The sequence below is a fragment of the Pimephales promelas genome, chromosome 19 (assembly GCF_988280905.1).
Source record: "Pimephales promelas chromosome 19, fPimPro1.hap1.1, whole genome shotgun sequence".
Taxonomy (NCBI): Eukaryota; Metazoa; Chordata; class Actinopteri; order Cypriniformes; family Leuciscidae; genus Pimephales; species Pimephales promelas.
This window is the reverse complement of record NC_142787.1, coordinates 27,696,737-27,724,596: the sequence shown is the minus strand read 5'-3', so window position 1 is coordinate 27,724,596 and position 27,860 is coordinate 27,696,737. Positions and strand designations below refer to the sequence as shown.

Here is a 27,860-nt window from a genome sequence, read left to right as displayed (position 1 = left end):
AACGATTATAATGTTACATCACTCTTTTCCATTGTCTAATAAATTTGATAACGACGAAGAAGAAGGAGCGAAAGTCCATTGGCTAAGATTCTTGTTCCGGAAGATGACGAAGAGCTTTCTGGCGGGTTTTGTGTTTCGCGCTCAGGATTTGTTCATAACAACTGTCTGCAGGAGCAGCTGAGAGGCCGGCCAGCAGAACAACAATTTATCTACAAATATCAGCTACTATTTGTTCTTTTTTTTTTGGTGCTGTGCTCTCTACCAGATACCGAAATTATGCACGTGATCAAGCGAGGTAAAGTCCCACTCATCCTCCAAGTACCTGTTCATTTGCAATATATAGTCAAAAATGTATAATTTAAATGCTTATACAAGTAGTAACTACTGTTTTTGAATAGTTCCCATCATAGCTACAATGATGGCAGGTCTGCAAAACAAACATTTATTGACCTTAATCGTGTTTCAATATCTGCACGTAAAGAGAAGAATGTAACGCTAAATTTGTTGAGTTGATTTGAAGTCTTTGATAAGATCGCATAATTATTTCCCGTGAGTTATTAAATTGACTTTTCCAACTACATAACTTAATCTTTGACAATATGTTTTGCTAGCAGCCGACTAGCTGTTCTCTTTGTTAACTCTTAAGTTGGCGCCAACCGCTTTATTAACTAGGTCATTGCGGGTAATGCTAAAAATACTAACATTATCGTCAAGTGACAGGTTATAATAGCTTAAAGTAGTAATAGCTCACTCACCAGCAGCATGTTTTTATCCACATTTCATGTCTTTATTTGCATTTCATATCATGTTCATGTATTCTTGACTATGGGTGCTATTATATTTGACTTAATATATTAAATAGATCCTCTAATAAATGTTCATTAATAAATAAATGAATCATTTTTATTCATCTGATGTTTTTTGTTCTCTCAGATGGGCGCCAGGAGCGTGTTATGTTCGACAAAATCACATCACGCATACAGAAACTTTGCTATGGACTCAACTCTGAATTTGTCGATCCTGTAAGTTATGAAAATGCTTCAAAACATCTTAAATTTGTCACACATTCCCTAGTCCAGGGGTTTTCAATCTTTTAGATGCCACGGCTCCCATATATAATTATCCCTGTGCAAGGGACCCCCACATTCAATTTGAAAACCACATAATATAATTTCCTCCGGTTTCACAGACAAGGCTTAAGCTTAATCCTGGACTAGAAAGCATGTTTGAGCTGTCTAAACTGAAAGCATCTTCCACTGACACATATTAAAATATGTCAGTGCCATTGTTTTGTCTTAAAATATCTTGTTACAAAAACTACTTGGATGAACTGAGACCTAATTCTGGCTTAATCTAAGCCCTGTCTGTGAAACCTGGCCTTTGTCACTCATCAAACAGTAAATTCATAACAGGCCACTTCCAACTTCTGTTAGAAGAGCCAACGCCCTTGTAATATTTAAACTGTATTGGCCACCCTCAAACATAATGCTTAACTTGAATAAGTAATTTCATTAAAGAGGCATCTTCCAAGAAGCCAAATGTAAAGCTCTGACTCTGTCGGATGGTTTTGCTTTGCAGACTCAGATCACAATGAAGGTGATTCAGGGCCTTTACAGCGGCGTGACCACAGTAGAGCTTGACACCCTGGCTGCAGAGATCACTGCCACCCTCACCACCAAACACCCTGACTATGCCATCTTAGCTGCCCGCATCGCTGTGTCCAACCTTCACAAAGAAACTAAGAAGGTCTTCAGTGGTGAGTGGCCATGCATCACCCGTTTCATGTCAATGTTACGCTTCACAATCTATGAATTAATGCCTTTAATTTGCTTGCTTTCCTCCAATCGTAGATGTAATGGAGGATCTCTACAACTATGTGAATCCCCTGAACAACCGCCACTCTCCTATGATTTCAAAAGAAACCCTTGATATTGTTTTGGCCAACAAAGATGTAAGTATGATATGCAGTTCTCTCTTTTATTTTTAATCCCCACAGTGTCGCATTTTGGGTTAAGTATTTGTAATTAATGTGTTTTTTCCTAATTTCCATAGCGCCTCAACTCAGCCATCATATTTGACCGAGATTTCTCTTACAACTTCTTTGGCTTCAAGGTAATTCTGAAACGAGAATATGTAAAAATATATAAAAAAATACACTAATGCTTGCCTGGATGTCAGTTTGTGGCGTTAATCTCATTCTTTAACATTTCGTTTAGACATTGGAGCGCTCGTATCTTCTGAAGATCAATGGAAAGGGTAAGTTAGTAAAATGAAATCCACTGTATGCAAATTATGACAGGGAAATGAAGAGTAGGGCTGTGATGGTGGCAAGTTTTTTTTACCACCGCGGTGGTAATAAACCAACCACTGGCAGCGATTGGGGGGTCGATTATATATGTATACTTCCGTCAGTGAAACACACTACAGGCTTTAAAATATGGGCTCGCGTACCTCTCTCATTCTGGCTGCGATGTTGCATTTAATTGCTAACCTGATATTTCTTTTGTAAACAAAGCTTTGTGCACACATGGTCATGTAAAACAGCATTCACATACTGAAAAAGTGTTTTGGCTTATCAACTCGGTGCTACTTGGCCACCATGCAATTTACCAGCACAGCCTTAATGTAGAGAAGAGGAAAAATAGAAAACCATAAAGAAAAGACCAAAATAAGAAGTGGTAGATAGCATTTTTAATGAAGGAAATACAAGTAAGAGACTGACCTGAATGGTAAACGTTCCTGTGACACCGTGACCTCTTCTGTTTTCAGTCGCCGAGCGCCCACAGCACATGCTGATGAGAGTGTCCGTGGGCATCCACAAGGAGGACATTGCAGCAGCTATTGAAACCTACAACCTGCTGTCTGAGAAGTGGTTCACTCATGCTTCCCCTACACTCTTTAACGCCGGCACCAACCGGCCACAACTCTCCAGGTGAACACCAGGAAATCAGTCATTATACAGCAATCAGACACAAGGGGGCAGTTTTTCAAAACAAATGTTTTCCTATTTACTGTTTGCAAAGTCCGTAGACTACTGTATGCATATTCAAGCAACTTCCTTTGTCCAATGTCTAGTTGCTTCCTGCTTGCTATGAAAGATGACAGTATCGATGGGATCTATGACACACTGAAGCAGTGTGCCCTCATCTCGAAGTCTGCCGGAGGAATCGGGGTGGCAGTGAGCTGCATTAGAGCCACTGGCAGCTACATCGCAGGGGTGAGTTTTCTTCATCCTCTGCTTTAGATTCATTCCTATGGTACTTTTAAACTCAGCAGTTGGGTTCACATAATATCTTTTGTCATTTAGACAAATGGCAACTCAAATGGCCTGGTTCCTATGCTTCGTGTCTACAACAACACAGCACGCTATGTGGACCAAGGGGGAAATAAGGTAAGGCATTTTACATGTGATGTTTAAGGGGGGGTTAAGTTTGGGTTGAATTACTGACATTTTCTGTCCTCCTCACTCAGAGACCAGGAGCTTTTGCCATGTACCTGGAGCCCTGGCATTTTGACATTTTTGACTTCCTAGAGCTCAAAAAGAATACTGGAAAAGAGGAACAGAGAGCTAGAGATCTGTTTTACGCCCTCTGGATCCCTGATCTGTTCATGAAGAGAGTGGAAACCAATGGGGTGAGCCCACTTTAAACTTATTTGATATATATAAAATATCAGATTTCTTCATATCTTTTATTCAGCCAAGATGGAAGATCAAAAGATAAAACATTTTTAAACCCTCTATTCATCAAAAAATCCTGGGAAATTATTTCCACAAATATTAAGCAGAACTTTTCAACATTGATATTGTGCAGCATATCAGAATTTATTAAGACATTAATGATGCTAATAAACAGGAATAAATTAGTTGAAAATCTAAAAAATAGAAAAAAAGTTTTGTAATGCTGTAAAACTTCACAGTATTACTGGATTTAATTAATAAATCCAGCCTTGGTTCTTTCAAAAACATTACGAAATCTTACAGATCCCAAACTTTTGAATGGTTTGTTTATATATTGGTTTTGTATGCATAAAGTTAACACATCCAGTTTAGTTCAAATGCTTCATTTTAAGAGCAAAAACTCACGTGGTTCCTCCTATCCCGTGCAGGACTGGTCTCTGATGTGCCCCAGTGACTGTCCCGGCCTGGATGAGTGCTGGGGAGATGAATTTGAGAAGCTCTACACAAGGTGTGCAAATATTAATTCTACTACTGTAAAACTATGAAAGTCATTTTTTTATTAATCATTCAGTGATCTTTTGTTTTAGTTATGAGCAGGAGGGCAAAGCTAAGCGTGTGGTGAAAGCTCAGCAGCTGTGGCATGCCATCATTGAGTCTCAGACAGAGACTGGCACACCCTACATGCTTTACAAGGATGCCTGCAACCGCAAGAGCAACCAGCAGAACCTGGGCACCATCAAATCCAGTAACTTGTGCACAGAGATAGTAGAGTACACCAGTAAGGATGAGGTAGGGAGATTGCAGAATACCTACACAAAGTATAATGGTAACACTTTACAATAAGGTACATTAGTTAACATCAACTAAGAATGAATTCAGAATTTATTAATCCTAGTTGTTCATATCAACATTTACTAATACATTATTAAAATCCAAGGTTGCATTTGTTAACATTAATGCAATGTGACCTAACAGTTATTAACTTAGATTAAAAAATATTAATTAATACAGTAACAAATGTATTACTCATCGTTAGTTAATACATTATCTAATGAACCTCATTGTAAAGTGTTACCAGTATAATAATATCGCCGTTAGTCACATGACAACTACTCTATTGGAAAGCACATTCATGATGAACAACACTCTCTTGTAGGTGGCTGTTTGCAACCTGGCGTCAATTGCGCTTAATATGTACGTCACCTCAGAGCGAACGTTTGACTTCCAGAAGTTGGCCTCTGTTACAAAGGTCATTGTGAGGAACCTGAACAAAATCATCGATATCAACTACTACCCAGTGATCGAGGTAAAGTGCTGTTTATTCTGTTATAACCATCCTGCACTATTGTAGTCGCTACAGAGGTTGAACATCTCTTTCAATTGACAGGCAGAGAACTCCAACAAGCGTCACAGGCCCATCGGCATTGGTGTTCAGGGTCTGGCCGATGCCTTCATTCTCATGCGCTTCCCCTTCGAGAGCGCAGAGGCTCAACTTCTCAACACACAGATCTTTGAGACCATCTACTACGCTGCCTTGGAGTCCAGCTGTGAGCTGGCTGCAAAATTTGGACCGTATGAAACCTACCCCGGGTGTCCTGTGAGCAAGGGCGTAAGTTAGATGTTATAGTTTAAGGAAATCTGATATTTGTTGAGATTTACAGAGCTCTAATTGTTCCTGGTGTGATTTCACAGATTCTGCAGTATGATATGTGGGAAAAGACACCTACAGACCTGTGGGACTGGGCGGCACTCAAGGAGAAGATCGCAAAGTTAGTAACTGCTCATTCATAAATGTTATTTAAAACCATATAATTCCTATCCATCTATCCAAATAAAACCATTTTGAACCTAGCTTTATACAGTGTTCAGGTTTTTGTTCTGGAAATTAATGCATGTTTAATTAGATAATGTCACTATACTGTGGAGATCAGCTGACACAAACACTCATTTATAATTAATAAATACTTAAAGGAGTAGTTCACTTTTCAAAAAACTTTTGCTGATAATTTACTCACCCCCATGTCATCCAAGATGTCCATGTCTTTCTTTCTTCAGTCGAAAAGACATTAAAGTTTTTGATGAAAACATTCCAGGATTTTCTCCATATAATGCACTTATACTGGTAACTAAATGGTTCAAGGCCCAAAAGATGGTTTCAGTGCAAACTATTCAAAGGGCTTTAAATGATTTGAAATCAATGGGTTTCATAGTGCAGTGCCACGCATGCCGTGTCCTGTTGCAAAACCATGTGAAAAACCCTACAAATTTTGCTAGGCCAAAAAGACTGTTAATCGCAAAAAATGAATGCCGTTAAAATGTGTTTGCGTTAACGCTGTTAATAACGTGTTTAACTGACAGCCCTAATATATAAAAATATATGCAGACATTTATTCTTCTTTTTCTCCTCAGGCATGGTGTGCGTAACAGTCTGCTGCTGGCCCCCATGCCCACTGCTTCCACAGCTCAGATCCTGGGCAACAATGAGTCAATCGAGCCCTACACTAGCAACATTTACACACGCAGAGTTCTGTCTGGAGAGTTTCAGGTGGGCTTGATGTTACAGTGAACGTTTGCAAGATAAACTGAGCTCTTTGAACATCATTAACTAGTGGGTTTCGTTTACCTCTAGATCGTGAACCCACATCTTCTCAAAGACCTCACAGAAAGAGGTCTTTGGAACGAGGAAATGAAAAACCAGCTAATCGCTCAGAACGGATCCATCCAGGTTAGTTGGCATTTACAATTTAGATTTTTAGATTTTTTGTCGCTTTCTAAATGTCCTTCCTCTTGCAGGGCATTCCCACAATACCAGATGACCTAAAGGAGCTGTATAAGACGGTGTGGGAGATCTCTCAAAAGACCATCTTAAAGATGGCTGCAGATCGAGGAGCCTTCATTGACCAGAGCCAGTCCCTCAACATTCACATTGCTGAACCCAACTATGGCAAACTGACCAGCATGCACTTCTACGGCTGGAAGCAGGTAAACTAGATACTTCATGAGCCTTGGAAGTTTAGGAATGGGCTTTATGCACTGCTTCCTGAACTTAAGCCAGCTCCTTGTTTCCTGTCAGCCATTATTGGCCAAATTGATTAATTCAGGTGTGCTTGACCTTAGTAGTCACGGCAACAATAATCAGGCACACCTGGATTAATCAATTTGGCCAATAATGGCAGACAGGAAACAAGGAGCTGGTTTAAGTTCAGGAAGTAGTGCAGCTGTGCATAAGGTCAATTAGATGACGGATAAATAATACGTCTACTTCTCTCCACAGGGACTTAAAACAGGAATGTACTACCTGAGAACTAAACCAGCCGCCAACCCCATCCAGTTCACTCTGAACAAAGAGAAACTGAAGGAGACACAGAAAAGTGAGGAGGAAGCCAAAGAACGCAACATGGCCGCTATGGTGTGCTCGCTGGAGAACCGAGACGAGTGTCTGATGTGCGGTTCATAAACTGAACTCTGTACAGTATTAAACCTTTTATAATGGGTGCATGAATAATATTATACATTTACATCTTTGTACAATAAAAAATTTTGGTAAGATCAAACTTTGTTCAGATTTATAAGATATTTTTGTGGTTGAGGGACAATAAAATGTCATCACTTGCTCAATGTAATTTATGATTGTTTTGTTTAGCTTTGATAAAATAAAATGATGAACAATTTGATCTGCTTTTACATACATTTGAACACTAGTTGATTTAGTTGGCTGACGTAATTCCACCAGCATTACCCTTAGTGAAGTAACTGTTCATATATTCGGATGGTTATGGGAACAGGTGTGACGTTCCTGTAGAGGAGCATGGGGAGGGTCTGAGGCTGCAGGTGATTGGGTAATGAATGGCCTCATGGGATGAAGCAGCTGTGTCACAAACAGAAGGTGTTGAACAAGCTGCAACATGTGCATGAGGTCTCTGGGGTTAGAAATGTTCTCGTGCACCTCTAACCATGATTGCATGTACGTATTCAGAGATTCATTTATATTAAAGCAATTATTTTACTTCATGGGACAGAACACTGCACATTTATTGTTTATTTTAATGACAAAACATAATTTTACAAATTCAAATACCGAGCAACCAGAATGCCTCTTTTACTTTATATATATGTATATATCTATATATACACAGAGGCACAAAAAAGTATTTGTCACTTGAAAAACACTACTGTTTAAAAGTTTTGTGGTCATTGTGAGTTAAAGGTTTTGAAAGAAGTCTCATGCTCACCAAGATTGCATTTCATTTTAAAAATACATTAAAAACAGTGAAAATAGCATTTAAAAGAATGGTTTTCTATTTTAAAATGTGATTTATACCAGTCTTCAGTGTCACATGATCCTTCTGTAATCAGTCGTGCTGCTTAATATTTTTTGTGGAAAATTACATACTTTTTATACAGAAAGTTAAAAGAATAGCATTTTTTTGTAATATGTAAAATTAGGTTTGTGTAATGTTGCAATTATTTTTACGGTCACTTTTGATCAATTTAATTCATTGCTGAGAAATGTGTACATTTCTTTAAAAAATTGTACAGACTTGAAACTTTTGAACAGTACTGCAGAACAAGGGAAACTAACTTTAAAATGATAGAAACAATTGTTATTTTGTTCTAAATTAAATTAAATTAAAAGTACTTCCTGGCTGAAATAAAAATAATATGTTCATCATAGATAATGTAATGAACTACACCTGTGTGAACGGACTTCGACATCCACAAAGTTTCTTTTGAGAAAAGATAAACGCACTAGCATAATTTGTTTTCAGCTAAGACTTTTAGGGACTTGTAACCCTAACATTAAGACATTTTCAGTGACAAATGTGTCCAAATACTTTTTGATGCCACAAACATAAAGCATTTTATTATTTATTATAAACCTAAAACAATGGTGTCAACTAGGTTTATGGTAGTTGTTTTGAACTAATCTTAGAAAATTGCTGTTATTAAGGGCTACTAGTTGAGGACTCAAATACTTGAGAACCAAAACCAGTGTCTTGAGAGCCATCGCTACCAGTTGGAGATGACGCTTGCTTTCCACTGAAAGTGAAATTCGTCACTAGCGGGGTTTTCCTCCCTAACTTTTCCTCAATCCTCTTTGCTAAAAGACACACTAGGCTTGTCTGGCTCAGGTCAAACTTAATGCCCTGACTAGTACTTTCCTCACTTACCACTTCAACTACATCCTCATTAATATCTTCTGTCGTTCCATTGTTTTCCTCTGTCTCGGCTTCATTTAGATCTGATCCTCCTGTTGCCTCATCAGTATTCAGTTCCTCTATATTATCTTTGGTGTTCTCTGTCATCGTCTCATCTTCTCTTTTTCCACTGGCTTCACTCTCAATGTCTGAATGGGACTCTATATCTATGACTGTCTCGCTTGTACTCTTCTCAGCACCCTCCTCCTCCATGCTAATCTCGATGGCGTCATCAATTCCTGTCTCATTTCCTCCCTCCCCGATATCTCCCTCACTGCTTTGAACTTCATTTGACGTCCCATCTGACTCTGTGTCGGTGGTCGGTGACTCCTCTTCATGCTTCTCTTTTACAGTCTGCGCTGGTTCTTCGTGGTGTGCAACCTCATGCCGCGGAGCGCTCCTTCTCTCGTTGTCGAAGTCCTTGAAGTTGTTTTTGGCTCCGATGATGTACTTCCCCAGGAAAGAAGAGCCTCCTGATGGGTCTGGTTTGTCGTTGTCCGAGTAGTCAGATATGTTCGTGTGAATCTGTTTCATTTCTGAGTGTAGCTGGCTTATCACTTTACTCAGCTCTGTGATCCTGTTCCCAACATCTACAAGAAAGACATTCAAGAGATTTCAAGGGGGTTCAAGATATTTCTTACTTTAACCCTCTCAACAATTTGTTGTTCAATATATAAAGACCCCATTAACAACTTTGAGCAGTTTTTTCACATCCTTGAACAGCTCATTATAATTTCTTGTAAACTGAATCTTTAGAGATCTGTACCTGACGGCTGCAATATAATGCGTAAATACTCAAAATAGTATTCAGCTGTAAAATGTAGTTCATTAATTATTTCCAAATATTTCTGTTTAATAACTATTATTGACTGTGGTTAATGTCTTAGTAATGCAAAATGAATATATAAATAAACGAAAGACATACAATGAATGCAGTTTAACGAAGCTAGCATGTATAATAACAAGGGCTGTCAAACGATTAATCGCGATTAATCTCATCCAAAATAAAAGTTTGTGGTTACATAAAATATGTGGGATATATTATGTAACCACAAACTTTTATTTTGGATGCGATTAATCGCGATGCACTGTGTATAATTATTTTATATATATATATATATATATATATATATATATATAAAATACACGCACATGCTTGTATACATTTAAGAAATATTTTCATGTATATACTGTAATATTGTTTTCTTAAATATACATGCATGTGTGTGTATTTATATATATATATATATATATATATATATATATACAAAATAATTATTCAATGTGCACCCACATATATTATGTAAACACAAACTTTTATTTTGGATGCGATTGATTACGATTAATCGTTTGACAGCCCCAAAACTATAATAACTAATGGATAAAGTCCTGCTAAATACACTAAATAAATTAAATAAATTTTTAGTCTTACTGTGGTTTTGTCAATTGATTAATCAATCCTGCTCCATGTTACCACAGAAACACATAACTCTGAGGGTACGTTTACACGATAACTATGTACTAAAAACAGAAATTTGAAAGTTTTCCTGTGCATTTTTTTTGTATTGATGAGTACTATTGTCAAAACAATCCCTGTTCACATGGATCCGGGAAAACATCTATAAATGCTGTATTATTCATGCCAGGCCAGTAGAGGGCGATTTCAATTTGTCATGGAACACTTCACGCCTATAGCTGAAGACGTAACGTACATGACATCAAAATTTTAACAAATTCACGTTTTTGTAGTTTACACAGAGACGTTTACACAAAAACTTGCACTTTGAAACACATTTTCGAAAGTTTGCATTTTCAGACCTCCAAAATACTGTCGTCGTGTAAATGAACTGCCAAAATGCATAAAATGTTTTCCGTTTTTAGTTGAAAATGGTTGTCGGGTAAACAGCCCCTGAGTAGTGTAGTTGGTACTGGGGGGAGGGGCATGCTAATTCTAGAGAGCAATTGATTGGATAAAAAAACAAAACAAAAAAAAAAACGCATGGCCCTCCATATAATAACTTCTCCATATACTATGATATTATATAATATGAATTATCAATATTATATGGAGAAGTTGATGCTTTAAAAATGTGTGCTAAAAGTGAATTTTGACCACTTTTACAAATACACTAGCATAGAGATGACCTCACGACTAACAGACTAAACTAATCCGATCCAATGGATGGGGTCTATAAGAAAACATGATGAACAGATTTAGAAACACCTGATCAGTCTTACCTTTGCGTTTGGCTTCTTCAAACTCTCTTCTGGCAGATTCGATGTAACGCTGAACCAGAGCACGAATGACCTGCTGTCTGTAGGAAACCCGGTTCTCCCCTGAGCCCTTGTCATCCTTCAGTGTTGCATTTCACACAAAGCAAATGGAAGAATGGGTTTTATACAACATGATGCACTGAAATGCATTTTATAATTTTGAAAGAAAAGTGTACCATAGACGTGATTGGAGGGTAGTCTGGAGTAGAGTTACAGTTGAAGCAGCAGCAGCAGATCCGTTTAAAAATTCCTCTTAAATATAAAAGGATTAAAATGAATATTTTCCCTTTTACGATTTATTTAAAATAAACAGTTAAAAAGTGCCACTTGAAACTAAAATAATCGATTTGTTTTAAATACACACTTATGTCATCAGTTTATTAATTTATCATTTAAAAAATGCAAATAAATCTATCACTTGACTAATAAATAGTGGCATTTAAAAAGCCATTTATTTAATGAATGGTTTAAAAGTTAAATTAATCACTTTTTTCAAATTTGACATACTGTAAATAGCTGTTTAATATATTTTAAATTGAGTTATTTATCATAATAAATAATACATTAATAAACCCCTTTTCAAATTAACAAATAGTTGTTTATTTAATTGTTTTATATTTTAAATGTAGTTAAATATAATAATAAATAGTACATTAATAAATCACTTTTTAAAATGATGAATAAATTTAAAAAGTTTATTTAATGCATGTATAATGTTTTTTTTTATGTAACTACAAAATAATACATTAAATCTTTTTAGATTTAATTTTTATATTTAAGTTTGTAAATAAAAAATGTTTTGTCCTTGTGGTGATTCTTTTATTTTATTTTTAAGTGGAACTCCAACTCCTTAATAATGGACTCATTCAAATAACCTTAAAAGATAGAAAGCAGCCTTTGGAGAGGGGATGATGTTGAAGGGGACAGGCATAGTCAGGCCTTCTCTGAAGTAACTCAGGTAGAGCTTTGAACGGGCAAATTTCCACTCTACATCAGCATCATCCTACGGGGATAAACAGTTTGAGTCTAACACCAAGCCTGCATTTTTAATGCACACGTTACACCAGGGTCAGTTCCTCCAGTTTACCTCAATTTTCTGAAAAGAGTTGGTGATCATGGCAATGAGCATGTTTAGAAGTACAATGACGATGATCAGGGTGTAGATGCCATAAAGGATTCTGCCCACAAACTCAGCCAAAACAAACTCAGGCATGTCCACATATTTCTGGTCAGCCATACCAAACATGGTCCAGAAGAGGAAGCTGAAGGTTTCATTTAATCTGTGAATGTAAATGTATATGGCGTTATTCCATTTTGAAGCTAATCTCAAAGTTCAGCTCATTGATTCGATTTCTGCGCAGAACTTAGTTAACAGAACCTTTCCTTCAATTATCAGGTATTATTAACTTGGGAATCTTAGCAACATTTTTGTTAGCTGGGAAATACCTTCCAAGATTAGGGGACATCAGAAATGGGACATAGACATTGTTGATGCCACACAGGAAGGCGGTTCCAATGATCACCAAAATGAACATAAATCTGGAGAGAAAAAGAAGAATCTTGAACAAAGAGCACCAGAATGTGCTTCTCAAGACACTATGTATCTTTATAATCAACACAGCTGAATACCTCATCATGTCGTCAATCATCTTTCCAATGGAGATCTGCAGGGTACCTAGAGACTCGTGTGCTGGCAGGATGTAGGCCAAGCGAGTGAAACTCAGCATGCTGGTCACTGCAAACAGCACCTCAGCGATGAACTGGGGATCCTCCTGATGCCACTCATCGCGCACTGTAAAGCCACAAACACATTAAAACCAGTCAGATGACATTTTGTAGGCTAAATTGGGATGCCTAATGAAGTATCGTCTCTCACGAGTGTTGTTGAAGTAGACACACTCATCCTGGTTGTCGGGTAACTGGCAGAGGAAGTGGACCTTGAGCATGATGACCACTCTCAGGGCGAATGAAGCCAGGTACATGCTAAGAACCATTACGTCTAGACAGTTCCACCAGTCCAGGAAGTAAGACTTCAAGCCCTCGATCCAAACCTCCTTACACTCGAACCAGAAAAAACCTGTTTAAAATGATTAATGATTACTAAATGATTCATGTGTAATGCAGAACTATATTTTTATCTTTTCAAATATACAGTATATTTAATATTTCATAAATATCATTATTTTGGGGGGGAAGTCACACCACATGACATTTTATTACCTGAACTAAGCTTGGCTTAAAGGAGTAGTTCACTTTAAAAAAAACTTTTGCTGCTAATTAAATTTACTCACCCCCATGTCATCCAAGTTATCCATGTCTTTCTTTCTTCAGTCGAAAAGAAATGAAGGTTTTTGATGAAAACATTCCAGGATTTTTCTCCATATAATGGACTTCATGGGGAACCAAACGGTTCAAGGTCCAAATGACAGTTTCAGTGCAGCTTTAAAGGGCTTTAAACGACACCAGACAATGAATAAGGGTCTTACCTAGCGAAACGATCAGCTTTTTTAAAAATAAATACAAAAGTTGAAGTTTTATGAGCGCGGACATGCTTGCCTTGCTCGACTCTCCTGTTCGAACTCATTCATCAAAATGAACAAATCTTTTTTTTGGTTCATTCAATGAACAAAATGAACGAAATGACTCGAAAAAAGATTCGTTCATTTTGATAAATGAATGAGTTCGAACAGGATAGTCCCAGTGAAGTCCATTATATGGAGAAAAATCCTGGAATGTTTTCATCAAAAACCTTAATTTCTTTTCGACTGAAGAAAGAAAGACATGGACATCTTGGAAAAATCTCAAAAATTAAGTTGAAGATCTTGCAGAAATGTATTCTAATCAATTTTCCTAATAAGCTTTTTTCGAGAAGTGTGGTTCCTGGGACCTACCAACCACCCAGACCATGTGGAAAGAGCTGTGCAGGATGGTGTGCTGACGAGAGGCAAAGCTGTCCCGATACACCTCCATGGCAATGGATTCCCCCAGTAGCGTGATCAGGAACCACATATATGAAGCCGAATGGAGGAGGAATTTAATCACTGGGATCTTTATTATCTTCCCCATCTGAGAAGACAAACATAAGACCACTAGGTTTACATTTTAGTCGAAAAAGCCTGTTAGAATAGTCCTGTGATGGACTGGCCATCTCTCCAGGGTGTTTCCCTGCCTTCGGCCCGAGACGCTGGGATGACCCTGTAGGACAAGCGTTTTGGAGAATGGATGGATGGATAGATTAAAGTCTCTTCACTATAAAAAAAAAAACTATTGCATCTACTCAACAAAACTGAGAAAACAATTTGAACTCAGTTTGTTTGTATAGATTTCATCCCATGTGTTGAGTAACAACTTTCACACTAAAAGAAATTAGGCTAGGTCTATCTAACATTTGTCAATACATAACACAACTAGTTACTATTAACTTTTGGTTGTTATTTTACATTTAACTAACATTTGCAAAAAACAAGAACTACAGCTATTACTCATTGTATGCATCAACATATGCTATTAATTCCTGTAGCCACTGACAACCTAGCCACTTCAGTATAAAGCTAACCACAAAAACCAACATAACAGAAACTCTTTTAAACATCATTGGACATTAAACACTATAACAGGTACTGTACTCAAAAAATAAATAAAAAAAACTCATGAACTCAACCTTGTAGTGTACGAATTCTGTAAGGTCATTCAACATTGGCATGAATTGTTAATTATGTGCATCATCCGGATATTTAAAGTGCACTTTTCCTTTTCTGAAGTTTCTGGCTGAACACACTACACGTGCTATTTATACTACAAACAGCATAGAATACTGCATACGTGCGTAAATTGGGACGCACTTGTATTTTTAAAATATATTATCCATCCATATTCAAAACATGCTGGAAGCAAAAAATCCCAGTTTAATGCTACAAAAATGTAGGTAGTCCCAACTCAAAAAATTCAGTAAACTTCAATTTTACATATACTGTATAAGTAGATTTGACACAAATACATTTAGTGGAAACAAAATGCTCATTTTAGTTATGTAAAGTCAACAAACAGCTAAAATAATATTTTAATATTTGGCAAACCTTTGACTTTGGTGCTATCCAGTAGATTAGGCAAAGGAGAGGCATGGTCAGGAAGATACCGAAAGACACCAGAAGCTTCCATGCCGTTCTGCTGCCCCTCCAACCTGAAAGGTTCCCACACCAGATGGAGGAGAGCACCTGCTGGCAGATGGGGTGGGCTACAAACTGCAGAACAAACAAGAAGCCAATGGTTAGCCAAATCCATGGATATCCATGCAGACTTTTCTTCCTCAGACGTGTTAAAGTAGGTCTTACTTGTTTTTGATTGTAGTTGACGGCAAGCCTCAAGCGAGCAAGGTTTGGAATGCCCTCCTCAAAGGTCTGCTGGTCCAGCTCGTCCTCGCTGTCCTCGCCTTGATTCCCACAGCTGTTCAGGATGGTGGTGACCTCGCTTTGGTTCCGGCACATTCCAAGCAGCTCCACGGCAAATTCCTGGCACACCTGCTCGAGGCTAAGGTACTCAGGCTGTATGAAGCAAAGGGGACAGTGGTTGTGAAAAATATGCCATTGTATCAAACACAAGAGTGACCACTATAAAGAAAATGAAAATCTTTCAAGAGTAGACACAGGTACTAATTTATTAGATTCTTTGTATTCATTTTGGTTTCATATGGTTTTGAAAACAGGAATTTAAAAAGTAGTAACTTTAAAATGTATTTATTATTATTTTAAATTTTAGATGTTAAAATCATAATTTAAAAAAAGATTTTGTTAAAATGATTATTTTCAAGTCATGAGGGTCTGCAGGTACGGAGCCCCCCTAGTCCCACTTTGGCAAAAAAAAATTAATTATAACTATCTCATGGCCTCAAGATAGTAACTCGTGGATTCAAGATAGTAACTCGTGGCTTCAAGATAGTAACTCGTGGCCTCAAGATACTATCTCGTGGCTTCAAGATACTATCTCGTGGCCTCAAGATAGTAACTCGTGGCCTCAAGATAGTAACTCGTGGCCTCAAGATACTAACTCGTGGCCTCAAGATAGTAACTCGTGGATTCAAGATAGTATCTCGTGGCCTCAAGATAGTAACTCGTGGATTCAAGATAGTAACTCGTGGCCTCAAGATACTATCTCGTGGCCTCAAGATAGTAACTCGTGGCTTCAAGATAGTAACTCGTGGCCTCAAGATACTATCTCGTGGCCTCAAGATAGTAACTCGTGGCTTCAAGATAGTAACTCGTGGCCTCAAGATACTATCTCGTGGCCTCAAGATAGTAACTCGTGGCTTCAAGATAGTAACTCGTGGCCTCAAGATAGTAACTCGTGGCCTCAAGATAGTAACTCGTGGCTTCAAGATAGTAACTCGTGGCCTCAAGATAGTAACTCAAGGCCTCAAGATAGTAACTCGTGGCCTCAAGATAGTAACTCGTGGCCTCAAGATACTATCTCGTGGCCTCAAGATAGTAACTCGTGGCCTCAAGATAGTAACTCGTGGCCTCTAGAATATATCTAGAAACATCTATATCTAAAATATCTAGAAACCTCCTAGACCTAGAAAAACACGAGCCCTGCTTTTTCCTACCTTAAACTCAGGTTCCTTCTTAGACAGCTTGCGGAGATCCCGGCTGAGTCGAAAGGCACTGAGCATGGCATCTTCTGCGGTGATGGACAGGTAAGCACGGCTGGCAATACCTCGGTAGGTGTTGATACGGGACAACGAGAACTTGAGCAAATCGTATTGCCGTCCATTCCCACAATCCAGACATGCGCATGAGATTTTATGAGGCCAAGGAATTTCGTGACCTTTCTGATTCAGCATTGTTACAATTTCATACAGATCCTTCTGACAGGCCAGAGTCAATGGTGTCACCCCCGGGGCAAACTGGGAATCGTCAATGGAGTGGTCAAAAATGGCCATAGCGAAAGAGCGCACATCCATCTTGTTTCCCTTCTCTAGATCCAGCCGGTCCAGGAGGCGCTTGACCACACGAGGTTGGTTGGTGTCAACGGCCACCAGAAGAGCTTCGTGAATCTGCCGGAAATCAAACTTGATCCCTTGGAGAAGGGTGTCCATGGTGTCCTCATTGCCAAGTCGGATGGACAAGTTCAGCGCTTCTCTCCATAGCCTGTCCTCGGAGTCGTCCAGCTGACGGATGATGCCGTCACCCGTCTTCAGCAGCGAAGACACCAAGTTTATGTTCCTCTCTCGGATGGCGCCGAGGAGCTCTGGAGGGAAGCGGAACTTCTTGTTCACAATCTCGCGCCATTGTTCTGGCTATTCAAAGGGGAGATAAAAAAACAACATAACACTATCGGTCAAACTGAAATATGAGATTCTGTTTCACAGAGGTCTAGACGTCTGTCTGTTCTTCTACTATTTCACTGCTTCAAACACTGTCAGTTTCATTTTCTAAAAACTAAAGCATTACTATGCAATGTCACATTGTATATTCATTTTAAAAAAATAAAAATAAAGTGGGGTACAAATGTCCAAGAGTCCATACTGAAAATGTGGGATTTAACATCAAGTTTTAGGACTTCTAATAGTAGTTCTCGTCTCAAAAAGGGAGCTGAGACTGAATAAGATGGATTAAAATCGATTTAAAGCAATACAAAACAAGCATTAAAACTATATACAAATCAAGATGCTAGCTGACATTTCTTATTTGAAATTGCTAATTTATTATTAATCTGATTCTCTTGAAAACCTGAATTTAAAAGTGATTTTTGAACCTGGAAAAGTCTAGAAAACAATGACTAGAGAAGTCACGTATATTTACTGGCAATAAAAAATTTGAACCCTGAAAACATTCAGTTGCTGAAACATCTAGAATTTAATTATAGGTCCAGTTCACCCAAGAATAAAAATGTTGTCATCATTTATGCACGCTCAAGTTTTTCCACACCTGTATGAGTTTCTTTCTTTTGCTGAACACAAAAGAAGTTATTTTGAAGAATGTTGATAACCAGATAGATACTAGGCAAAATACCATGGAAGTCAGTGGGGTTCAAATTCTATTTTGCTTATTTTATTATCAACCAAGAAATCAGAGAATATTAAATATATCTGTTTTTGGGTGAACTATCCCTTTAAATTAATTACATATTTTAATATGGCCATTCTTCATTTTTTGTTCATATAAAAGTAAAAAAAAAAACCTTGGTTCTTTAAATATCATCTCTGGCCATGAGTGGTCTTAGAATGATGGAGGTTAACGATCTCTTTTTTAGGATTTCAAAAAAGTACAAACAAAGAAATATTTAATATTCTCTATGATTTCTAGGTTGATAATAAAATAATCACTTTTCACTCTTTTGATAATAGAATTTGCAATAGCAATAAATTGCAATAAATTAGACAAATGTAAAATAGTATTTTTCCAATGTATAGATATACACAAACTCATTCAAACTGCTGTATAAATAATGTATATATATAATCTTGGTGGAAATAAAATGAGCAGATTGTCACATAACCTAAACTTCTATATAACAGATACAATTTCCAAAGACTTTGACACATGCTTACTGAATAAACTCACAAAATAATTTCTCACAATGAACACTTACCGTGAGGTTTTCCATCTTCAGACACACCTGGGAAATAAATATTACAGTGGGCTTGTATCAATGGATGTCTCACATGTCCACTGTAAATCCAAAAAACAAACAAAGCAGCTTCAAAAGCCAGTTAGTAATGCTGTTTTATGAGGCTCTAATTCTGATCTGAAGAGAGTGATTAGGTTCACTGGTTTGCCACCACTGAGGAGTCAACACACAGCTGAATGATTACATTGTGAACGAACCAAATAACAGGTGTAATTCCCAGAAGGACACGGCCAATTAAAAATGCAACTGTAACACTATGTTGCATCCCATTAGAGCTCACTAAGGACTTCTGAATTTCCACTCCCCCATCAGTGCACTTCCTCCTTTCAACACCTCAGTAAACAGCAGGGCTCAACAATAAGGATGGCCCCATGACACAAGGTCAGTGTGAGAGCGTTTCAGGCCAGCTATTTGAAAATTAATTAGAGAAATTATTGCAATATATATCTTTCTTTATTGTAAAGTGTTGACACAATCTGTATTGTAAAAAGCGCTACATAAATAAAGGTTACTTGACCTGACATGTATGACTGTTAAAGTCTTTTTTATTTAATACTTTTATTCTGCAAGGACCATATTAAATTTAGCAAAAGTGACAGCAAAGGCATTGTAATGTTGCATTTCTTTTTCAATTTCTATTTAGCAAAAAAAAAAAAATTGGTTTCCACAAAAATATTAAGGAGCACAACAGTTTTCAAGCTTGATAATCATAATAAATGTTTCTTGAGCAGCAAATCAGCATATTATAATGATTTTGAAGGATCATGCGACACTGAAGACTGGAGTAATGATGCTGAAAATACAGCTTTGCATCACAGGCATAAATTACAGTTGAGAGTATATTAAAGTAGAAAACAGTTATTTTAAATTCTAAATAATAATATTTCACAATATTCCTTCTATTTTTTACTGTATTTTGATCAAATAAATGCAACCTTGATGAGCATAAGACATTTTATTTAAAACATTAAAACATCTTACTGACCAACATTTTTTAACAGTTTGTAGTGTATAAATATTTATCCTATCAGTTTTAATTAAAAAGATATATTTATTTTGTTGTTGAGAAAATGAAAAAATGACTGGGCAAATCCTAAAAAATCTAAACTTTCCAAATCACATATTTCACAATTATGAGAATATATTGATAATTAAAATCAAAGGTTTCATTTAATATTCTAATTGATACCACGAAGAGAGTGAATGGCAGATTTGACAACAAACATATTTACAGTCCAAACATCTCCTACATTAAAATGTCCCCATGGCACACAGTATAAACATAATGACCATTGATATAATTGTCCATAAAAACAATAAGAATACAGTCTTTTTATGGAAGATTCTCTATAACTCATAAGCCAGTAGGACACACAATGCCAGAGAAAGCAAGGGAATACCTGATTTCTATTTGCATAAGGCTTCCGAGACCACAATGCTCTTCTCTCAGTTCAGCCACACAGTACTTGGCTCTAGCGTGTCCCCACAGGTACTGGCGTGCAGCTGGATACGGTCTGGGGGGAATCGGATGGAGCAAAGAGGACATGGAACCATACGCTCATCTGTGCCAGAGCCAAAAACAGAAGAGCTGCTGTGCGGTGAGACTTCTATGAGCTCCGCTTGATCACAATCCAGGCAGGTGGAAGCATGGAGAGGCAGATAATCGAAACTGAAGGATTCTATACGGACAAAAAGCAAAAGAAAGAAAGAAGAGCTGCTTGTGAGCAGTAAATGATGAGCCAAAATTTCTGCCAGAGGTGCATGTACACAATCACATTACCTCCACAAAGAGGACATCTGGCCTCAGGAGAGCTCTGGTGGGCAGATTCCTGTGTGTCCTGTGGGCTCTGACTGTGTCTGCTGACACTTTTGGGTGGGCTTGTTGAGGTGGGTTCATGTGTGGATGCTGCAGGTCTGGGTCTCTTCAGTGGAGTGCCAATGTTTATGAGGCTCTGCCTGAATGACCACCATTAAATACAGAATACACAGTTTGGGTCTATATACAAATTATGAATAGAATGGAGAATATATATATTTATGAAGAATATACAACAGGGTTCAGAGGGTCTAGAACATTATTCAAAAGAGTTTTCTCATTTTATAACCTCTTGTGTTGAAAATCAAGTTTTTAATGTTGTTTATATGTTTATGTGGTGTTTTTATGTGGTGTATGTTATGTGCTTTAAGACAAACCATGTGCAAATTCATAAGTCAACACCATTGCTGAGTGTTTTCTCCTTAAAACTGCGGTGAACCAAAGACAGTCTCAAAAACGCTGTTTGAAATTAATGCCGTTTCTTATGCCACTATGACTATGGTTTCTTATGGCTAATCATATTAATTACCACTTTGTGTCCGATGTTGTAGAGAGTGATACATAAAAACGCATTACGATTCTGATACATCGACTTCTAGATGACTCTGAATGAGTGAGTGGAGGCGGGGCTCATTTGCATATGCATGAGTCTGCGTATACTAAATGAAGCAAGGGTGAAGAGTTGCATTCAAGCTATATTAAGGCATGAAAAAAAAAAAAAAAAAATCACCGGAAATAATATTTAAATATATCATTTTGGTGATCAAAGACGACTTTTCAAGGATAAAAATGATTGACTAGAGGGGAAATTTTCCTTACAAATTATATAATCAGCATATCAATGAGTGAAAAAAAAATCTTAATTTAAGAATGCCTTAATATTTGGTATGTCTTTTGTTTTTATGACTGAAGAACTATGCATAACCTCCATAAATATGTGTCAAACCCCATGATCATGTTCTCCTTCATTTTCCAAAGAGCATCTTGTGCTTCAGTGGAAGAAGAAAATGTTTTTTTTTTACCTTAAAAATAACTATAAAAAAATCTACACATTTAAAAAATGTTTCTAAACTGGGGGGGGGGGGGGGAAGTTAATTAAATAACAGCAGGTTTTTAATTAAATAAAACTTTATGTTATCTATTTTAATAAATGTTAAAATGTCATTTATCCCTGTGATGCAAAGCTGAATTTTCAGCATCATTACTCCAGTCTTCAGTGTCACATGATCCTTCAAAAATCATTTTGATTCGCTGCTCAAGAAACATTTCTTATTATTAGCAATGTAGAAAACTGTTGTGCTGCTTAATATTTTTGTGGAAACCGTGATACATGTTTTTCCAGATACTTTGCTGAATGCAAAGTTAAAAACAGTAATTATTTGGAACTGACATCGTTTGATCATTTAAATGCACCCTTGCTGAATAAAAGTATACATTTACTAAAAACAAAAATGTAAACAGATTTGTTTGTCCTTCATATTTGACCAGTACTTTTTTCTAAATTCATACCGTGCCATAGATTTCATCCTTTGCTCTCGAGGGGTTCTCGTTTGGTCACTGGAAGTCCTAAATTCACCTGATTGTAGCCGTATAGACAGAAACAACATTTACTTGATCCACTCGAAAGCATTCTTTATTTTTGCTTTATCTGAGTGGTGGCCAAATAACTTGCCTGGTGGGGTTTTCGTATTAGCGCCTCGTTGAGGTGTTGTGCTGGATGTCGTACTGCATGGGGATGTTGACAAAGAGCGTCTGGCAGAGTGGGCGGCTAGGACCATGCGCTCTGCCCGACTCAAACTCCCAGCCTTCCTTTGGCTTTGAGCATCTGAGGAGTCATTCCTGTAAGAGAGAGTACAGAGTGCCTTCTGACTACCATGGACGTAACTACAAATCTAGTTTTTAAATGAAGTGTCAGTTATTTAATTCACACACCCTGTGATTCGCCCAAAAAACGTGTTTTGGATAGCTGGGCTGGATAGCCACTCCATCACGGATGTCATCTTGTCTGGTGTGTGCTGTGAAAAGCAATTGAATCCAGTTTTAATGGCAGCTATGACACTGGATATTCAAGAAAATGCTAATTTGTTTACACACAAGGTCATAAAACCTTCATGAAACCTCTCACCAGATTTTCATCAGCAATATCTTCATGTTGCACTGAGGAACCTTCAGCCTCTTCCTCCATGGTGCCAATGCGCAGAAAGGACAGACCAAACTGCAAACGTTTGTTGAAAGGTTGAGTGCAGGAGACTCGCAGTCTGTCCCAGCTCTCCTCTGCAGCCTGAGGGAGAAAATCAGCTGGACATGGACACATTTAAGACATTATCTTAATCTTTCAGTGTCAGTGAACATAGTTGAGTCTTGTGCACTAATGAACTGCATACAGTTCACAAATGTAACCCTCTGGTGGTCTTCTTCAGTCATTTTAGACCAAACAACGTTTTCACTTAATCGAAATGGAATGAAACTTGGTGACTTCTGTGGTGCTTGCTATATGAACACAAAAGAAAATTGTGGACATGATTCAAATCATTTCAAGATGGACCATGAAATCAAAATTAACCTTTTTTTGAGGTATTTATTAAAAATGATTTATCTGTGCACATTATATTTGTTTTAATTCATGCAACCTCATAATCTTTAATCAAAATAAGTCTTGCAGCAAAATCACTTCTCTTCTCTGATGAGCAAACCACAACCACCCAATCAAGTCCCTCCCATTTTTTTTTCATTCGAGAAGCCATTTCACTCAAATATATGTCGAAATATCATGACAACTATGAAAACAGAAAAATGAATGGGAAATACAAAAAAATGCAGACCAATTTCTTGCCATACAAACTGAAAATCGGCTACAATGAAGTAGTCTCTGATAATGTCTAAATATATATCCAAAAGAAAAACCTCATAAAAGTAATTTTGCTGCACAATAAATAGTTAAAAGATTGCGATTCAAACACCAACGCAACCTCATTCCTAAATGAAAATGATTCTTTTATATTCATTTTAAAGTTTATAGTTTGGATATAAACACTGATGTCTACGGAAGCCATCAAAATAGAGTAAATCACCTTGTCAATGAATCAATCTTTCAAGATAATTTGTTAAAAATAAAACACTCTGAATCATCCAGGAAATCAAACAAAATGAGTGAGCCATTGAATCATTCATTCAAACCGATTTAAAAATAATAACTAATTCAGATTAAGATTTTTAAATGGACTGATGCAATTAACATTTTGTCAGAACCTCTAGTAAATTACATGTTATATTGTGTAGTTGGAACTTGGAACTTAAATGCTGTATTCATTTAAAATAATATTAAATATTTTTCTTATATTTGTATAATATTATGATCAAAAAATAGAGGTGAATATGGTCTAGTATCATGAAATCTGCACAAAATACAAAATATTATAGAAAAAATATTATGGAAACAAAATATAGTACATTTATTTAATTATAAAATATTGCGCTTATTGTCTTTGTTCTGTTTCGAGCACCGAGGATTACAATTGTCAACCCCTAAAATACCTGGGAAATTTGTAGTCATTTTACCTTTTTTAAACATGCGCACATTTTGGCGACCAGTGCCCTGTTTGGAGTCGGCTGGACTCATGAGGGTTGCAGTGGGCAGCAGGGTGACATAGGGATGATCTAATGACCAGGAGGAGCGGCCAACATCAAACTGAATGAACGCAGAGCCACAGTTGCCTTTACAAACAAACAAAAAACAGGAAGAGCATGAATATTAATGTCACGAACACATATCATGTTATAGTGGAAGTTTTTTTTGTTAACAAACACACCAACATCAATGAATCCTATAGGAGAGACTCGCTCCATCTGTAATTCCACCCTCAGCACTCCACTGCGGTCCTGAACGCTGCACAACCAGGGCCTGCTGCTGTCACTGCCATCACACAGATTATCCACACCATGCTTACTATCCTGTAATTCAGTCATGTAAGAGAGAACGTTATTGCTTTAATAACTTGCATTACTCATTATTACATACATAACAACCAGAGCCTGCTGCTGTCACTGCCATCACACAGATTATCCACACCATGCTTACTATCCTGTAATTCAGTCATGTAAGAGAGAACGTTATTGCTTTAATAACTTGCATTACTCATTATTACATACATGACAACCAGAGCCTGCTGCTGTCACTGCCCTCGCACAGATCATTCACCCCATTCTTAAAGGAGTAGTTCACTTTTAAAAAAAACTTTTGCTGATAATTTACTCACCCCCATGTCATCCAAGATGTCCATGTCATTCTTTCTTCAGTCGAAAAGAAATTAAGGTTTTTGATGGAAACATTCCAGGATTTTTCTCCATATAATGGACTTCAATGGGAACCAAAGATTTCAAACGATGAATAAGGGTCTTATCAAGTGAAACGATCACTCATTTAAAAAACAAAACAAAAAAAAAAACATGTAAGGTTAAGTTTTATAAGCTCAAATGGTCGCCTTGCTCTGTTAGAGTTAGAACGCGCATCACAGAACAGAGCAAGACGACCATTTGAGCTTATAAAACTTAAAATTTGTTTTTGTTTTTTTTAAATGAGTGATCGTTTCGCTTGATAAGACCCTTATTCATCGTCTTTGAACAGTTTGCAGTTTGCACTGAAACTGTCTTTTGGACCTTGAACCGTTTGGTTCCCATTGAAGTCCATTATATGGAGAAAAATCCTGGAATGTTTTCATCAAAAACCTTAATTTCTTTTCGACTGAAGAAAGAAAGACTTGGACATCTTGGATGACATGGGGATGACATTTTTTTTTAAGTGAACTAATGTTAAGTTACTCCTTTAAATAATATCCTGCAATTCAGTAAGGTAAGAGAGAACGTTATTGCTTTAATAACTTGCATTACTCACAGTATTACATACATAACAATTAATTAATAACACCCATTAGCATATTTATAAGCATTATATTAATATTATAAAGTACATTCAATGTATTTTTTTAAATGTCTATTTTCAATGTGCGGGATTAGTTAGTTTATTGAAAAATGATTTGAATCTGTATGAACCCTTCCTCATTCATTAATTGACGTTAACGTTACGTGATATTGTTCATGGCAGTTAAATGCTATACAGTTCAATTAATTGCTGTCTCGCCGTATACATGAAAGTTCGACCAGATATTTACCTGTGAAGTAAACGAGACGATATGTTTTATTTTGATGGGAGCCATCGCAAAATCCGTTTTTACCGTTTTTACAGCCTTTAGCAAAAACCAAAACAAGCATTCAACGTGACACAGCGTACGTCATCACGTATTCATTTTTCCCGCCTGAACTCAAAATAATCCACCCACGGCATCACCGCCCTCATCCGGTTCAGCCAAAAAATCAGATGATGCCCTCTCGTGGCCTTTTTTAATGATTTGAATTATACATGAATTTGAAATTAATTTAATCAACTGAGTTATCACAAAGATCGTTTTATTCAAGATCTACACTGTGGCCAATTCCATTAAAAATAAATAAAAGTCACGTTATGATAGGCAATTTACATTGCCCAAAAGTCAAATCTATTTTCAAATGAATTTTCTTTTATTATATATATTTCTATTACATATTATCAATATTCTGTATCATACTTAAAGGTAATAAGGGTGTATAAACGTGTATAATTTTATATTTTTCCACTTGTTATTCATATTTCCAGTTCTTCTTCCAGTACAGCAGGCTAATCTCATCCTCGATGCCCAGATGTCTGTAAGCTCAGAATTCCCCCAGTTGTCCTGAGGAAAAGCTAAAGACAGCTGCAGATATATAGTAGGCTATATCTTCCCCTTAAAAGTGGTGTTATGCTGTGCTTGGTACACAATAAAAACAAGCTACTTTAAACCCTAGAGCAAGACAAACCATTAAGTCTGTCTACTAACAATCAGATACAAATTAGTCATTTTTCATTCATGTTTCATGTAAAATTAAAAAAAAAAAATCAAAATTTGATTAAATATCTGCACATATCTTACATGCATGCCTGAGTGAAACAAAAACATGAAAAACCTGACTGGGATTTATCATTGCATTGAAATCAAATAGATATATTTCTTTGCAAAAGAGTTGTTATTGTGACTTTCCCTTCTCCAGCTGTTGTCAGCCCCTCATGTAAGCTGTTGTATGTGGGTGTGGGGAATCAGGGGGCTGCTGTAACTCACAGACTGCACCCAAAACATCTGTCTCCCATCCTTGTATCTGCATACCAACATCATGCATGAACAGGAAATCAAATAAACACAATCTATAGCCTATGTATTTCCCCTCTAGTTCTATTGTTTGTTGCTTTGATTTAGGAAACATCTTGGGATGGTATTTGGCAGTAAGCTGAACAGAAAAAAACAGGAAACAACTGGTAAACAAACCATGAGTCTCTGCTTGGTGAATAAGTCCCAGCCAAGCTGTCATGCTACATGCAAAATGTGTGCCTGATTGAAATCAAAACATGTTGCAAGAATGTCACTTTAATAACAGTTTTAGTTAAAGATAAGACAAAATAGTCTGATCACACATTTAAAAAGCAGATTTGCTGTGTGAGATAGTGTGCACATATTCTCCTCTGCAATATCAGCTGTATACATTCATCTACAAATTACAGAAAAACACACATAGAACTACATACAACTGCATGCTCAATACAAAATTATAATAAATACATAAATAATCTTCAAAAGTTATTTTAAAAATTGATGTGTTGTAAAGTGTAATATGTACATTTGTCAAACTATTACTCACTTTACTGCTTGTACTTACACTAGTATGCTTGAAATTACTTTCTTTCTTTTTTTTTATTAGTCTACCATAGTAATTGGTAAATATGGAAGCTGATACTTTTTGATTAGGCCTAGTTTTAGATTACTGTTTTGGCCTAACTCATTTACCACATTGAATTGAATATAATAATACTGTACCATGTTGATATAAAAATAGCCAATTCAATTCATACATGAAGTGCATTAAATACTGTATTACATTAAGTCAGGGTTATCCAAACTGGAACTGCAGGTGGTATGTTAGTTTGACGAAAAGCTAATAAATAAATCATACCATTTTAAAATGTAAATAAAATCATTTTTAAATAATAGACAAGACAAAGCCTTACAAAGACATCACAATATACATGGTTAAATTACTTACTTAAGTTATAATTCAAATAATCAATGTGTTTTCCATGTTATAGTGTGTGCAATTTCACAAAACTAGAACTTTCTGAATGTCCACATAAGCAACATATATATAA

The 27,860-nt window shown here is 36.8% G+C and overlaps 3 protein-coding genes across 3 annotated transcripts; 1 reads left to right on the top strand and 2 right to left on the bottom strand.

Moving 5' to 3' along the window:
- Nucleotides 1-86: 86 nt before the first annotated feature.
- rrm1 (ribonucleotide reductase M1 polypeptide) lies at nt 87-7,353 on the top strand. The gene is made up of 19 exons (XM_039693942.2): nt 87-295; nt 934-1,022; nt 1,579-1,756; nt 1,851-1,951; nt 2,053-2,112; nt 2,217-2,256; nt 2,770-2,932; nt 3,076-3,217; nt 3,308-3,391; nt 3,472-3,633; nt 4,108-4,187; nt 4,267-4,468; nt 4,836-4,985; nt 5,067-5,288; nt 5,372-5,448; nt 6,089-6,224; nt 6,309-6,404; nt 6,473-6,661; nt 6,954-7,353. Exons 1-19 carry the CDS (start codon nt 277-279, stop codon nt 7,134-7,136), a joined length of 2,373 nt encoding a protein of 790 aa, XP_039549876.2. The 5' UTR covers nt 87-276; the 3' UTR covers nt 7,137-7,353.
- Nucleotides 7,354-7,628: 275 nt separating this feature from the next.
- trpc2b (transient receptor potential cation channel subfamily C member 2b) lies at nt 7,629-20,290 on the bottom strand. The gene is made up of 14 exons (XM_039694073.2): nt 20,178-20,290; nt 18,739-18,765; nt 16,751-17,443; nt 15,483-15,692; nt 15,228-15,392; nt 14,043-14,217; nt 13,028-13,228; nt 12,781-12,943; nt 12,598-12,690; nt 12,239-12,431; nt 12,027-12,154; nt 11,328-11,403; nt 11,116-11,230; nt 7,629-9,467 (listed from the first exon to the last, which is right to left on the bottom strand). The coding sequence occupies exons 2-14, from the start codon at nt 18,751-18,753 to the stop codon at nt 8,626-8,628; spliced, it is 3,069 nt and encodes a 1,022-aa protein (XP_039550007.2). The 5' UTR covers nt 18,754-18,765; nt 20,178-20,290; the 3' UTR covers nt 7,629-8,625.
- On the bottom strand, nt 20,224-25,872 carry xndc1n (XRCC1 N-terminal domain containing 1, N-terminal like). The gene is made up of 9 exons (XM_039694074.2): nt 25,762-25,872; nt 24,403-24,544; nt 24,152-24,307; nt 22,719-22,891; nt 22,526-22,608; nt 22,266-22,432; nt 22,103-22,169; nt 20,558-20,733; nt 20,224-20,456 (listed from the first exon to the last, which is right to left on the bottom strand). Exons 1-9 carry the CDS (start codon nt 25,804-25,806, stop codon nt 20,224-20,226), a joined length of 1,242 nt encoding a protein of 413 aa, XP_039550008.2. The 5' UTR covers nt 25,807-25,872.
- Nucleotides 25,873-27,860: the final 1,988 nt, after the last annotated feature.

Excerpts from the sequence above, each read along its gene's own strand:
- xndc1n (XM_039694074.2), bottom strand. The coding sequence starts at position 25,806 with ATGGCTCCCATCAAAATAAAACATATCGTCTCGTTTACTTCACAG. Across the intron at positions 22,892-24,151 it reads TGTGCGCATGTTTAAAAAAG|CTGATTTTCTCCCTCAGGCT; the intron begins GTAAAATGACTA and ends GTCCATGTCCAG. Across the intron at positions 20,457-20,557 it reads CAGATGTCCTCTTTGTGGAG|AATCCTTCAGTTTCGATTAT; the intron begins GTAATGTGATTG and ends TTGTCCGTATAG.
- trpc2b (XM_039694073.2), bottom strand. Across the intron at positions 13,229-14,042 it reads CCACATGGTCTGGGTGGTTG|GTTTTTTCTGGTTCGAGTGT; the intron begins GTAGGTCCCAGG and ends CATTTTAAACAG. Across the intron at positions 12,155-12,238 it reads ACTCTTTTCAGAAAATTGAG|GATGATGCTGATGTAGAGTG; the intron begins GTAAACTGGAGG and ends TTATCCCCGTAG.
- rrm1 (XM_039693942.2), top strand. Across the intron at positions 3,218-3,307 it reads CTGGCAGCTACATCGCAGGG|ACAAATGGCAACTCAAATGG; the intron begins GTGAGTTTTCTT and ends TTTGTCATTTAG. Across the intron at positions 6,225-6,308 it reads TTCTGTCTGGAGAGTTTCAG|ATCGTGAACCCACATCTTCT; the intron begins GTGGGCTTGATG and ends GTTTACCTCTAG.